Source organism: Xiphias gladius, chromosome 18 (genome assembly GCF_016859285.1).
Source record: "Xiphias gladius isolate SHS-SW01 ecotype Sanya breed wild chromosome 18, ASM1685928v1, whole genome shotgun sequence".
Taxonomy (NCBI): Eukaryota; Metazoa; Chordata; class Actinopteri; order Istiophoriformes; family Xiphiidae; genus Xiphias; species Xiphias gladius.
Window position 1 is genome coordinate 12,829,124 of NC_053417.1, and position 15,709 is coordinate 12,844,832.

The 15,709-nt window shown below is 39.9% G+C and overlaps 1 protein-coding gene across 4 annotated transcripts in view; it reads right to left on the minus strand.

Moving 5' to 3' along the window:
* The window catches only part of clstn1 (calsyntenin 1), a 37,803-nt gene extending 24,860 nt beyond the window's left edge, over positions 1-12,943 (minus strand). For all 4 annotated transcript variants that reach the window (XM_040152436.1, XM_040152433.1, XM_040152435.1 and 1 more), the window contains exon 1: positions 12,666-12,943. In XM_040152436.1, the coding sequence (XP_040008370.1) occupies positions 12,666-12,747 (82 nt within the window). In that variant the 5' untranslated portion in view covers positions 12,748-12,943. The remainder of the gene's footprint in view (positions 1-12,665) is intronic.
* Positions 12,944-15,709: the final 2,766 nt, after the last annotated feature.

Below are 15,709 nucleotides of genomic sequence, written 5' to 3' on the forward strand. Positions count from 1 at the left end.
CATATTTCGCTTTGCACATCTGTTTTGTCGACAAGCTGTGGACAGTCGGCAAGAGCACTTGTATTTGCAGCCATGCCTCTTGTTTTATCGTTTTCATGATGAGTGGAAGCAGAGCGCTGCGCACACACACTGCCTCACTGTCGCAAATCCACACAAATCAGGAAATATGGCTCTTATTAAAACACTGTCATTCTTATAACATCACTACTAATAAAATGTAGTACTGTTTTTAATGTTAGAGTATTGCGATACCTTTCTAGTATCGGTATACCATGCAACACTAGTCATTTCTTATCATCTGATCCCAAAAGATCCTTCAGTTACTCAGTACATCCAGAATTAATGTCAGTAAAAGATTTTATCCTCTGTCTTTACAATTAAATCTTAACTGCAATATGTTCTGCATAGTGAAATTAAATCCACACTCATTTCATGTTGTAAAAAGTTTCAACATCACACATTCGTCATCTGACTATTAGGAAGATGCCTGATGTTCAATAACACAATCTCTGCTACAGTTGTATTATGAGCTTCAAAGAGTAACCAGATTTAAAGAAAACCTTCAAAAGTGTAAAACAATGCTGGCGAGGTTTTCAGACGGCATTGAATGTCAATCTTCCAAATCCAATTTCAGAGAAGAAATGAGTTGCGTTGTGTATCATTACATAATTTAGTATAATTCTCCATGATTACACGATCAGTGAAAATTAATTACAAGCTACTTGCACAGGATTTGTTTGATGTGGGCATCACAATTAATGAGAATTATCCACAAAACTAATGATTTTTTTCCTGTGAGAAAACTTTGTTCAGAGGTATCTTCAAACTGAAGTAGACATGCTTTCAAAATTCTTCAATGCACAAATCAAACACATTCTTTTATGCTATGTGACTGAATAAACAACATTAAAATGGCTGAAATATATTTGCCTAGCGGGGAATATACATTTTCTACGTTATTATATTAAGTATTCTTGGAGCATTCTTATACCCTTACTATAGATTTGACAGTAGAGAGAAGACAGGTAATCAGGTGAGAGAAATGCAGAACGAACAACATGCAACAAAGGTTCCCAGCCAGACTTGAACTAGGGACATGGTTGGGGCCTTAAACCGTATTTGTCAGAAAGGTGTGTTGTTATGGTACTTTAACAATGATACTAATACAGTGAGCATAGAGTGCAGTAGTTGATTTTGTAAAAAGTCACTCAGCATTACAAAAGGAAAAAGAACATGACTTAAAAAATGACTGAACATCTCGTGACCTGAAATGAAGTCGATGTCTTTAGGTTGCCAGCCCAGACTACAATAATCTGCTTTAGCTTCCACAGAGTCATAGTTACTGTTAGTCTGGTCACATGTGGGCTTCATATTTGTCCATGAGTCGTTTATGGCCTTCAGCACTGAGGTGCACTGAACCAGGACCAGCACTGAAGCAGCATTGTTAAAGTTCCTGGAGGTTAATGCAAAACATTTCAGTCTAATCCTGACCAATAAAAACAGATGAATTAACAAAGAAAGCTGTCTGCCTGTGCCCTTTTTGGCTTTAATATTATTTCCTGTAATCCAGCATCTCCACCTTGCACCACCTCCACCCCACCTCCAGTAGGCAAGCTTTAAAAAGAAACCTGAAAGAGTTTTACTTTAGAGAGTGCATTTTATCCACTGGCAACAAGTGCAACAACTAAATGCCTGCTGACACTGGTAAAACTAAATGTGTATTTTGGTAGTCAGACAACTCTGTCACAACCAATCAACTTTGTGCTTTGAAGTCAAGCAAAATCGGACAGAAGAGACCAATTTCCAAAAATGGTCTGAGATGGACAGCACAGATCAATTGAAACCATAGATAAGACGGATTCACTCACAGATGGCAAACTGCGGAGCAGAAATATTTTACCCAGGTTAAGTTTAGGCAGGAGGCCAAAAGATGCACATCTGGGAGGCCTTTGACAAATTCCAAAGCAAACTGCACTCCTGCTTTGCATCAGCGTTTAAATCAAAGCCCCATTGCACTCACTCACATCTTCCGTGAAATGAGCTCTAAAGCAGGATTTTATTTAAAGCATGAAATTCGCACATACATTGTGTGAAATTGCCAACAAGGCCCCTTTGACAAGATAGCTTCATCATCCCCTTGCAAGCCTGCAATGAATGGGAAGAACACTTATTGTGACTTGCTTGGCAAAGAACATTTGACACAGAGTTACAAAGACATGATTTGCACAAATACATACACCATCTTGGAAATTTAGTGATTTATTATATACTATATATACTAACTATGAGATGATTATAAAAGGAAAGACTTTTTATTGTAAGGGAGGGACTAGTTTGTTTCTCTCAGAAAGGGCAGCTTTAGGATTTAGGATGGAATGAGATTAGGAAAGGGGCTTTGAGATGATGCAGTCTGAGCTCGGCCTTTCTGCTGCAGCATCACTGACGATGTTTCGCATGGAAGACTGCCATTTTCTTAATTTAACTAAATTAGGACACCAATTCACGTAATGCAATGCATACTCACTACTGGGGTAATTATCACCTGTAGACTCAGTCCTTCCCTCACATCAAAGCAGATAATTCAAGAGGAAGCAGCGACTCTTTCTAATGAATAATCAACATTAAACTGATCAAGTAGCATCTGATATACTGCAGAAGAAGCTGGAGAAACTCATGTGTCTATGTGTTGAATCAACTGTAAATTGACATGTTTTAATAATAATCCGGAAAGATAGTAGGCCTGATACAAATGTGTCACATGTTGCTTAATCCCATGTAGAACGGCAAAAAATCCAAGTCCTAAATCCTGACATGTTCAACCTAAAGAGATCACAACAATGTTGGTAAATGTTACCAACCATGTTGAAAAAAATGGTCAAAAAAGTAAGACAATAATAAAGAAAAACGGGCAGAAAACATTGTACTTAGAGCCACAGAAATGACTGGCCTCAATATAAATATTAGATGGGGAGTAAGGATATAAATACACAGATATAACGGAACGATATTGTGCTCTTGCTAAAATATATATATATTTATACCACAGTGTCATCCTCTGCCTTTGAGAAAAGAATGATGGGTCAAAAGCAGGGGACAAACACACACATTAGCCGTTACTATATATACACAAATGTTTGGGTACTGGACACACTTAAAGCCGGGGAAAAACAGTGCCTGGTATGCAATTCTGTTATGCAGCAAATAAAGCCAATGCTATTTAATCCTATAATGGGATGCATCTATTTCATTCACTGACAAGGTCAAGCAGCAAGCAGGAGAGACTGCCAAAAACAAAGCACTGTCATTTTTTAAATTGCATACATCTAACGATGAGCATGATACCACAATGACATGATTAATGATGTTCGGCCAACATCTGGAATCCACTTTTCAGAAGCCCAAATGACACACAGAGGGAGAACTTAGGGGAACAGGAACATTTTGGAGAGAGGACAGAGGATTTACACACAGCTGACTCATGACATTGGTGGAGAAGGATGAAGTACTCGGTGTGGCTGTGTGAGCCGAGCTGTGCTGTGCCAAGCCATCTACAGATCAGCTCTTTGTCTCTGCCACCTGTACTGCGTACTCCTTGAACTACTGGGTTCCTTCCTTGGGTATTTTAAGAGACTGTTAATGATATTAAATAAATTAGTTCTTAAAATGATGCAGGTATTGTCATATATAAAAATGGGTACAGGCTCATTTTTTCTCTCTCTTTGAATTTTAGGATGTTTTCAACCTGCAGTATTTTCCTTTTTTTTGTCATTATTGTTGTATAGGAACTTTGTTTGTGCCTGTGAAGTATAGATGGAAATATATATACATAGGTGTTGATATGTTGATGAATGTAAGTACACTCAGTTGGCAGTTCATTAGGTACACCTGGCTAAAACTGTTACAGTTAAAACATCCCTGTAATAAATGCTTCCTTCACGAGGGTCATAAAGTTCTGTTTTTTGGAAACTGTTTTAGAGAGGTGTTGATTCAACTTTATGATCATTTTGGAGGATGCAGTTTGTGGTGCTGTTGGACTATATAATATAATTTAGCTAGGTGTACCCAATGAGCAGGCAACTGAGTGTATGTGTATCAATTTTTGGTATTTTTGAGTTTTGTTTGGAGTGCTCATTGTATATTTTGTGTTAAAGGCTATGGTTTAAATATAAAGTATGAAACAAATCATGCAAGCTTTGAATTAGAGGAGCAAATTCGTTGTGTAGTCGCTCGACAGATAAATCCGCAACTTCGATCATCAATTATTTGTTTTAATAATTTTTTAAAGCAAACATGACAAACATTTGCTGGTTTCATCTTCTAAATATGATAATTTGATGGTCTTCCGTTTCAGACATGTAGTACGCTAAATATTTTAGGGTTTTCGACTATTGGTTGGACAAAACAAGACATTTAAAGATGTCAGCTTGGGCTCTGAGAAATTATAACATTTTTCACCATTTCGGATACTTTATAAACCAAGTGATTAATCAAGAAAATTACCGGCAGTTGATAATGAAAATTACTGTTAGTTGCAGCCCTGCTTTGACTCATGATCAATAATTCCAATTTCATTGCTTAGTACAACCGTCAAGATCATTATTGGATCAATAACATTGCAATATTAATGGTGAGACAATATAGCTAGCAGTGCTCCCCACTTCAAATAAGACACTTGCCTGATTTTTAAAGTGTGGAGGACTATGCACCATTTTTAGCAAGACGATGAGCCATCTTTGATATAAATCCATTTGTTATTCATTGTGCTTTCCTTGCAACTGATTAACCAAGAGGACAATAAATGGACTTGTTTAGTAAAAGCTTAATAAGCTTCTACTCTCCTTGCATAGAGCCACTGTTTTTCACTGGATTTTATCTAAAATGGGAACAACAGTCCAACAACAACAACGATCAACAGTATAAAACTTCAAGGCAATCTTTGAGGATTCACGTTTTCTGTGGAACCACTTCTTAAATAGTGGGATGCCATCGATGACTTCTTTCATGGCTCCCAAAGAAAGGGGTAACATATTGACCATTCACATGGACACAAAGACATAGCCCCTTTATGGTTGCCTTGCTCTTTAAATGGAAGCCTAAACTAAACAGGTTGACCTATTAACCGTAACGAAATACTTCCTACTGTAGCCCTAACTTCCTGTTAGGGCTACAATTCTGAGATTCAATAGGACACCTGTACACCCTCTCTCCTGCCACTGCTGTGATTCTTGTCTTCATGGAGGGGGAATAAAAGCATTCTGCCTCCCCAACACTTGCCAAAAGCTTTGAACAATTCCAGCTACTGCGTAAACCACACTACTGCTACGGTGATACTGAGTGTTCACAGGTCACCCTGGGAGAACCAGTGAAACACAACACAGCTGTCCAGATTTTAGCAGCATCACTGCATTAGATGATCAGTCTGTAATTATTAGATGAAGGCTGATAATGCCTGGGAACCTTTGACGGCTTGTTGTGTTATGATGATTTTGCAGCCAAGTGTCAGGCCTGTGACACGATGCTTTATCGATTTAGGTCATATTTGACATTTGATGACCGACAGGCTGCAAGCCTTCATCTTTTTTGATTACATGCAAATGTGAGGCTCTATTACACTCCATTATAAGACTGGTCCACCACTGAGGAAAACCTAACTCTTTGACGCAATAATCATTCAAGCATCCATTTGCAGAACCATTACACCTGGTGATTCTCCTTAGAGATTCCAGATTACATTACAGTACATAGCAAAAAAGAAAAAAACAAAAACAAAAAACTAATAACTATTCAAGTACCATAATGACTACAAACAGAGTGGAAATGTATAGCTGCAAAAGCCAGATATAAAATGTAAGCATGTTTACATAGTTTAAATTATATACTAAGGAGCCAGTGAATGTGGTTTAACTTCGATTATAAATGCAAAATAACTAGAATTTGCTCATGTTTGGTTACCCAGAATTGTAAATGAATTAAATTTACTAGCCAAACCTGCCAATCACAAGCAACACAAGTTGCAGCACGGCCTACAAGCAGAGTGCGCAGGCTGTCTTATTATTGTTTGAGACTAAATTAAGCCTCTCTGTTGCCAGGTTGTTATTCATATTTGTCCCATTAGCTGCAGCAGTACAGTGAAGAAAAGAGAAGGGAGTGTCTGTGCTCCGGTGATAGTCAGACCTTGAGGTGTTTCCAGGGAGACGGCAAAAAAGTTTGGAAAATTTGAATAGCTTTAACTGTGAAAACAAAAATACTGCATAATATGCAAAATGCACCACTTGTACAAATTGCCTCAGAGTACTGAACATTAGGCAGTTCCAACTATGGACTGATTTTTTTTCTATTCAATAATTCTGTACTTGCCAGAAGCAGGGTTTTCCTGTAAGACAGGTGTGCTTTCAACAACAACAACAACAACCGCGAGGCGCCTTCATGGCGGTTTAGAAATGAAGATTCAGGACTTAATGAAGTCAGACAGAAATTTCCAGCAGAGACAAAAAGAAACCGCAGCCAAATATGTGAAGGTATGTAATGCATGCACATCTAAATTAAGCACTGACTTCAATTATGCTGATGACCCTCTTTATTTCACAGACCAGGAATAATCAATGGACAATCTGCTCACGGTCTGAAACAGTGGGCACACTTCTCTGTTTGTCTTGCCTTACAAGCTCCTGAGCTTGTTGACGCAAGCAACCCCAATCACAGACTGGGGACTGTTCTAAGAAACCTTGAAGACCCTTAAGGGAAGCCCAGACCTCAAGGGCCCCTCACTTCCCAAACACCCCGCTCACACAGGAGAGCCTCTCAGTCTCCCTGCCAGGCAACAGCATTTGTTTGTCTTCTACGCAATCACAACCGCCCAACAGAACGAACACACCCTGCACGACCGTAGTGCTGGTCTGAAGAGGGGGTTGGGAGCCGCAGATCCCTGAATGCAACTCAATCACCTCTCTGTGTGAACGACACAAAAGGGCCAGTGAGAGTGTAGAAGTGAGAGTGATACAGACAGCTCTCTGCACAGGCGCTCGGGTGTAGATGACTTGAGGCAGGTAATGTGTACTCTGGTTACCTGTTTCCCATGGAGTCTGAATCTTAATGTGAACACGCCCAAATGTGAATAGCCTTGCAGTGCCAATTTTTCTCCTGGAGACAATGGGACTCAGGGGAGGAGGAAGCACAGTTGGATAAGATGCGGAAATTGGCTGAATTAAAACCTGTATGCTCTGGTTTTATTGCATTCTTTCAATGAAGATAACACAATAAAATGCACACCATTGGTCGTTAGTTTCAGAGTTAAGGCCGTCATATGTCAATACTGACATTTTAATAAAGAAATTTATATTTTTTTTCTATTACATTTTTTGTGGCATTGGATTGTTTATTGCAAATTATCCATACACGATGCTGCTTGTGTAAAACCATGTAATTAACAAAACTTCTTACCAGTTTGTTAAGTAATTAATTGCATTCTTCAATATAGGATAAATGAATTAAAAACATGCATATTCATTTTCTCATATTGGTGTTTTTACTTTTTGCTCTGCACTTGCAGTTCTAATTTAAAAACATCAAGATCAAGGGCTCATGTGAATGTAAACTCCTTTCTTGGTGGCCGACACAACTTCCCAGTGATTTGGCACAACTTAATATTCACAACTGAATGACCCATTCTTGACAGTTCACTGACTCCATTCAGTCAGTGAAAGCACCAATGAGAGGAAAGTCACCACCGACCCAAATTAAGTCCAGAATTCTCATAGCCTGTCTTTCCAGCGCTAAGTGGCAAATTACCAAATCGAAATACTTCAACAACTGAGCATTTTCGGAGGATTATCTCATATTCACATTCTTGAGGGGCTTGAGACGCGATCCTTTGAACAGTGAACACATTGTGACGTGCTTAGTCCGACCCTGAAGTCTGGGTCTGAAAGCCCTTTGTTCCTCTGCAGAATCTCTGAATGTAAACTGAAAAAAATGTAAGAGTTAACTTGTCGGAACAGGGACTCTGTCTAGGGCAAGTAAACTGTTATTCAGGGAAATATCGGGTACAATGTTTCATAATGGTTCTCATCATACTCCACAGAAGGAATAAGCAATTTTAAATTGCATTTTAATGACAATGCAAAGTTCCTTCATTACCTCAGTCTAGATTGTCTGTTCGTCAGCAGGATCTCTCAAAAAATACAAAACAAATTTTAGTGAAATTTGGTGTGACCCAAAGAGCAACGATTAAGTTCTACTGTGAATAGTGCCACCATGAGGCCATTTACAAGACACTTCGGGGATCATACATCCCACACTGCGAAATGTAGATAAATATTAGGATTATGAAGTTTCAGCAAAGGTGTGTGCTTTCTGAGTCCTAAATAGTTCCATCTGAGTCCAATGACTGATGGAGTTAAAGCCATGAATTGTGTAGTGACAAGACACTGTTGAATGGGTGGAGCAGATCACCAAATATCAAATAGAATGGGTCCTACCAATCAGAACCACCTAGAGTGATGCACCGACAACAGCTGACATTTAATTTTTTGTTTAACCAGCTAATTAAGACCTGACTTGCTCAAAGTAAAAATGTGAAACTGAAGTGATTCACTTCTTTCCCAGTATCATCACACTGTTGGTCATTAGCCACCCCCCTGTTGATAATTAATGTTACTTCTGAGTAAAACCAAGTCTTTAAACTGAAGCTGAATGATGACATATGTAAGTGTTACTAGAGCTGCATGGGAGAGGCAAACAATGCAGTCATCGTCAGCTGCATGCATCAACATCCACAGTTTCTGTTTGTCATAACATAGCAGGATGACATATGTCAGACAGATTGATAGTAACTTGAAGTCTTAAAATCAACAGCAAATACAAACTGTGAGCATATTTATTTCCCCGGGGTCAACCAGGTTACTGATGGCAGTCATCTTATGTTTTCTGTGTCTTGGATTCTTTAATTAATAGACCTATTTGGAATGACTTTCATAAGTCAGACAAAAAGGTTTCAAACAAAATATGTTTTTGAAGGCCATTATATATAATGCTTTTAAAGTTAAGGTGCTTATGACCACGTGTAAGGGCAGAAAAGCCTGTTAATACTTTGGCTGAAATTATTAATACATTTATAAATAAGTTGTTAGAACAAAAAAAAAATCGACTTTATAAAATAATTATTCCGAAAATTCATAATCATTTAAATCCTTTTTTCCGCATAAAAACACAAATGATGCAAGGGAATATTTTGTACGAATAAAGAAAAAGTGCAAAAATTTTCCTTCAAGTCTCACCTCATTAGGCTATACAAATATAAAATAAACTAAATATTTTAATGTTGTTGTGATCAGGGAAGAACATCAGGGGTACACCACGACAGACCAATACATTATATTTTAAAAAGAAAAATATTGACCTGATAAATTGCTCTAACCTTAACAGACACGCAAGTTTACGTGGATCAATGGCAGGCTTCTCCAAAGAATGCAGGATGTGGAGGCCTGGGAGGAAAATCTTACACCTAACCTGTAATATGTACTTCATCCCAGCCACATGAGGAGAGCGCATATGTTAACTCAGCACCACACAAAGCAGGGCATCCAATTTGTTCATCCAGAATTACTTAATTTGATGATGAATGAGCCAAGAAACTTCCCATCAGCCAGCTTACCCTTTGTCTGGTTGTGTGTGCACAGGAAAAGCTCATGCATCTCAGCAAGCCTAACGTTTGACTCTAGAAGATGGGGACATGCAGCAGCTGCTCATGGTAAAAGAATAAGAAACAGATCACATGGGTGAGACCTTGAAAACACCATTACAAACACCATAATGTGAAACTCCAGGACGATCTATTAAAAAAGCATTTACAACAGTGGACAGCAACACAATAGAGTTAAAAGCCTAAAATGTGTCGAAGCTCCAACAGGCCTGGCGCAGGGAATCTGTTTTTTCCTAGGTGTGAGCGATTTGTCGATTTTGTATCGTGATAGATCTGGAAAAATTCCACGATCTAGTTATATCACATGTCTCTATCATAGGGTCTCTGTCTCGCGTGACATTTTTGAAAAACAATTAAACTTGAGCTAGCAGCATGGAGGATGAGGGGCTGGTACCAAAAAAAGGCCTCAATGTCAGTAGTGTGGCAGTGGTTCAGCTATGCAGTCAGATATTTCTTAAAGAAAAAGTTACATGTAAATTCTGGAGGTAATACGACAAATCTATTCCACCACCTTAAAAGGAAGCCTCCGAAGGAACATGCCGTGTGTTTGACTCAGGTCAGTACAACCCAACTAATCTGTATCTTAAATCCAGAAATATAAACAATTATCATTGACCGACACATTAGAGCACTTAAAAAAAAAAAAAAAATACGATAAAAGCAGCAAATGACAGAAATATCAGACTGAGTCGGTCACATTCTATCGAGCTAAGGATATGGTGCCGTTCAAAGCTGTGGACAACGTGGGATTTAAGACACAAATGCACACTGACCGTTTTGAAAAAAGTGTTTTTAATGCAATATTGTTTTAAATTTTGCAAATAGATACGTCTGTAGGCTGGTTCGAGTCTGGATATTCTACGCAGTACATTTCAAAACTGGGAAGAAAGATGGCAATTCAGATCATGGATCGTGATTGTGTGTTAAAAAGAACATGATATGATCTTTTGGGAAGATCGCCCACCCTTACATTTGCCCCAGATTCACACACACGACATTTCCTTGCTGGTAAAGTAATGTATCATATGGTGTGGGTAAGATTTTTGATGTCTATCAAAACATATTATTCACCAAGATCCTTCAAGGTTTATTGTAGCCATGACATGTGATAAATGTTTGTTTGGCACATACCTGAGGATCACAACATCCCTTGCGCATACTGGTAAATTCACATGAATGTACTGAAGTTCTACCTCATTCTCTTTCTGCAGTGATAACATGAAATAATTTGCAGACATCTAAACTAGAGGATTCAGGAAAAAAAAAAAACACTTAGGGAAATGGCTATGGAGTATTTGCGCCCTCATTGGCTGCGAGGTACCTGGTATTAAAGAAAAGAATCAACAAGCAATGAACACGTGAAGCTGGAATGCCGGTGACACGAGGTGGCTCGCAAAATAAGCGAGTAACCTTTGGTTAATAAAAGATAAGCCCTCGCCAAGATGGTGATTTCACAGGCCTACTGTGCTGATAAGAGCAGGGAAGCCAGCAGGTGCACTTTACAAACACACACTTGGCCACAACATAAAAAGCCACACTCACATACTACCCAGGACTAAAAGCTATAGGCCTTTTCCTTTTGATTGAGGAAAAAAAAATTAATTCAATGCTGTACAAATGGTAGTCTCTTGGTGCTGTAAATTCTCAACTGCTTGACATGGCAACAGGAAAAAATATGGCCAGATTAGAAGCCCCCTCTGCAGACTTTTATGGGATCCAACATTGCTTCCATGGTCTTTATTGTGGTCACAGAGCATAAAATAGGTGTAACATTAAGAGAAGACAACAAACGCCGGCCTCCAGCGTTGGTGACTGCCCGGGCATGCTGATATGGCCACTGACTAATATGCACCTGTCTTTACACACCCTGCAACAGGAAGCACACACTGAGGATTCAGTGGATTGACTTTAACGTTGAAACAGTCTGTAAATTTCATGCAGTAGGGGAGTTCATGTCTTGAGCAGTGAGCTGCTCTAAGGAGGGAGGTGGACCGCCCTGCAGCAAATCAGTGTGCGATGGTGTCCATCGGTGACACTGCAAATGAAGAGCGAGGTTGCACTTTCAGTTCTTATATGTAGTCTCTGGTCATAAGTAGGCCCAGACCTACTGAGGGGCTTTTTACTTAAGCCTGTGATCACAGCGCATGAATTTTTAAATCCAGCCACAAAGCAGGAGCATGTGAAGAGGATCTGCAATGCGTAGCCCACCAAGCTCCATCCTGGTGCGACCACAACGTTGTCAAACCAAGTATTAGGCCTAGTAATGGAGGAATAAACCTGTGAGGTTCAGTAACACTTAATCTAAAAAAAGGGGGCAAATAAACATATCATTACTCGCCTTAATTCTCACATACTCAATTATCTTTGAAAACGAGATTACAGGGTGGTAGTACAGGGAGTACCAAACATGGGCAAATAAAAATAAAAAAAAAGCTTAAAAATTCTGAAAAGGGTGAGAAATATTTTTAATCTTAAAAGAAAGGACTTAAGAAACGACAAGGAGAGACCAGCACCTAAAAATAGACTGAATGCAGATGACAGACGGCGGCCGTCTCGTGGCCTTGATATTATCTCCAAAGTACCCTACTCTAGAGCAGGTATTAGGATAAAAACCTTACAAACATATCATATCAGTAGTTAGAATATAATGTGTGATTCTGGGTTGTTTAAGGTTGAAATGAACACACTATCGCGGGATGCACTTGCTGCCGGCGGGATACTTCGCGACATCCATCCGCTGCGGCTCCAGAGCTTACCATCCCTGAGCAGGTTACTGAGCACGCATCCCTCTGGACCGCACAGCCCGGCTAATGTTTCTGTTTTAACCTACAACGTCTGGAAAACAACCAGAAAGCTCCGGAGAACCATTAACTTTCAGCCCGCAACGTTTCTAAAACACAAAGAAACCTGTCTGGCACCAACAGGCAGACAAAACACAACGGGATATAAATCCCAGCTTAGTTACCTTTAGCTGCCTCCACCGCACATAATAGTCCGAGGACCAGTCCGACAGCGGATGCAAATCGTTTATTCCCTCGGAACCGCATCCCGACTTCGAGTTCAACCGCGGTGAAGTAAAAGACAACCTTCTTCTTCCCTCCTCAGTCAGGCGGAGTGTTTTCTCTAACAAGAAAAATAAAATCCAGAAGATGAGTGTCGGTTACCACGGTAGCTCTAAGATGGCCGTCGTCGTCGCCGCCGCCGCCGCTCTGCTCTCCCCTTCAATCACCGCTCCTCACGCAGTTTTGCAGCTTGCTGCGTTCAAGGGCTGTCTGTGACATACAGAGTCTTTCTTTTCATGCGGTCTCGCGTCCCCCAAGACAGGTGTGTATGTAATAGTGATATACAACCTCCAAATCACAATATAAACACGAGAGAAGGCGAGTGTGGAAGTTTACCTAGCTTTAAACCAACAAAAGAGCCTAAACAAATTTTCATTTTAAGTAAAAGTTCCTGCACGGGAGCAAAAGCTGGAAAAACTTGGCCAAACCAGGCAACTGCCTTGGAGCCCCAGAATACTAAGAAACCTAAAATAACCCAGCTACTGGTTTGTGCTAATCTAATTTTTTTGGTGGGGGTATGCATACCTAAAACACAATATCAAAAAAAACATAATGAAGGCTGCTTTGCCACCTTATAATGAGGCCCAGTCTTAAAGTGTCCTGTGTCAAAATGTATGTTCAAAGACCTTCACTGTTTTCAGTCTACGTACCACACAGTAAATCTGCAGCTAGGTGGTATTCCAGCAAAGAAAAACTGTATATTACTCAAAGACAGGGAGGAATGGCTAATCATGGCCCAACAGCTCATTTTTGGCACTGCTTGGGAGCTCAGCTTTGTTTTCTCCAATTCTAGTGTCAAATATGATTTCAAATGAAAATAGATGCTACAAGTGAACAAACTATCACTATTAAAAGGTTTTAAACAGTTAGAGGTGGACATACAAGAAGGTATCTGCTGAAACAGCAGGGAAAATGAACATCTGTGTGTTTAATCTTCTACGTTTATGCTAGCAAAAACAATTTCTCTGTGACAAACTGGAAAGAAAAAGAATACACACACTCACCAGTATCATCACGGTGTTCCTGGTTTTTATTTAGAAACTCCGAAACATATTATACAACAAGGGTTGCTGCATTTTGTTTTTGACAGATGCCTACATTGCAAAAGAATTCACATCTGCATAAACAATTCTTATATATAACTGAACATGCTTTGTGCTTGACCAGTTGGTGCATTGTGAAAACACCAGGGACAGTTATGTAAATTACAGTACAGGAATTCATTGTTACATCCCTTCCAAAGTCCAATGGGCTGCATTTGAATAAGTAAGGATGTTGTCATTCAACCAAACTAAACCCGAACCAAAAAGTCTGTATTTATTAAGAACCTGAATTTTATAGGCCAATTAAAGTGTTGAACTTTGTTGTTCTCTAAAGCTTCCCTTCCTCATTCTGCTGAAAACAGGTCTGTCTCTCCTGATCTCTAAAACTCTCAACCAAAAATACCTACTTTTATGAGGCCTGTTTCTTTCCAGCCCTAGCCAGTTCAGGTTGGGTCTGCAACGTAAAGTGCTCAGAAGTCGGATCTTAGGAGGAGAACCTGAAGGGAGCATGTGTCCAAAGATGTCCAGTGACGTCGGTACTGTTATTGTGGGAGCATGCAGCTAGTTTAGCACAGGCGGCTAAACTAAGACTGAGGGCGGGGGCCAAATGCCTTCTGGTGCTGTGAAGGGGTTCGTGAGGACAGTGGTGATCAGCGTAATGTGAAGTGCATGACCGAATTAAACACAACACTGGAGCTCAGAAGCCAACAAGGACCCTCTGTGTGCCTGAAGACCTAAACAAATTTGCAGCTGAATTGTAAATGTGTTCTACCCATGGTCATACAGGCTGTCATCAATAGTTGTAGGCCTTTTTTAGGTTTTAGGCTTGTACAGATGCTCATAGTGCAGGGTATCGCTGGCAGAGAGGGGACCCATAGACCATGCTACCCCGAGGCCCTGGCTAGATAATCCAGGAATGGTGAAAATGGATATTTCAACAACATGACTCATCCAGAATGTGACAAACTAAAATGTGTGAAACTGCTTATGTACCTCTGAGGCAAAAAGTTGTTTAATCCTTAAACTCAGACAGGCGAGATGGGAATTGTAAATCTGACATACATCCATGCCTTAATTTTGCCCCGAGTTTATTCCGCAGAGCCACTTTCTGAAATATCACTCACAACATTCAATAAAAATGAGGATCATATTGATCAATAATGAGTTAATCGCTATCCACCCGCTATCTAATCCACACCCTCAGATATAGATGGCACCCCTGGGGAGAAGAGTAGGCGATGCAATAAGAGAAATACTTATGAGCATCTACAGAGCTTTTTTTTGCTGCTGCAGCAGCAGAAGCAACCTTGTTATGGTGGCTACTGATGCTAATTCAAACACAAGTGAGTCAGAGAGGTTTTCATGAAAAGGTCAGCAGTCCATAATGGGAAGTCTCGCTGTGGGTTTGTTGATAGAAAGTGAACACGAGACCTCGCACAAGCTTTATTTTGCGTGTCATGCTGGTACAACAGCAGTGTTGCACATGCACCATTGAAAAAGTGTAAATGTCAAAAAGACTTTAATAATAAGCATTCGAAAAACCCAAATACATAAATGTTACAAGAATAAAGTCCAACCATTAGATCGCTTCGCTATTTCAACAATAGTTGGAATTATCCTGGAGAAACAGCAGAGAGAGGACATAGTTGTGTGAAGAGACAATTAAGTGATGAGTCTGTTAACAGAGACAGTCTATGGGCATCAGGGCAGCAGCAGCAGAGCTGAAGCACAATGCCTGTTTGTTTCCAGTTTGGCAACACATGAACTGGCCAAGAGAAAGTGGGAAACCCCCCCCCCCCCCCCACACACACACACACACACAGATGTCTAACACTCTGGGGAAGAAATAGAATGGCCTTTCTCATTCCTCTGGGGGACAATGGTAGACAATAGGAGGGCTTAGT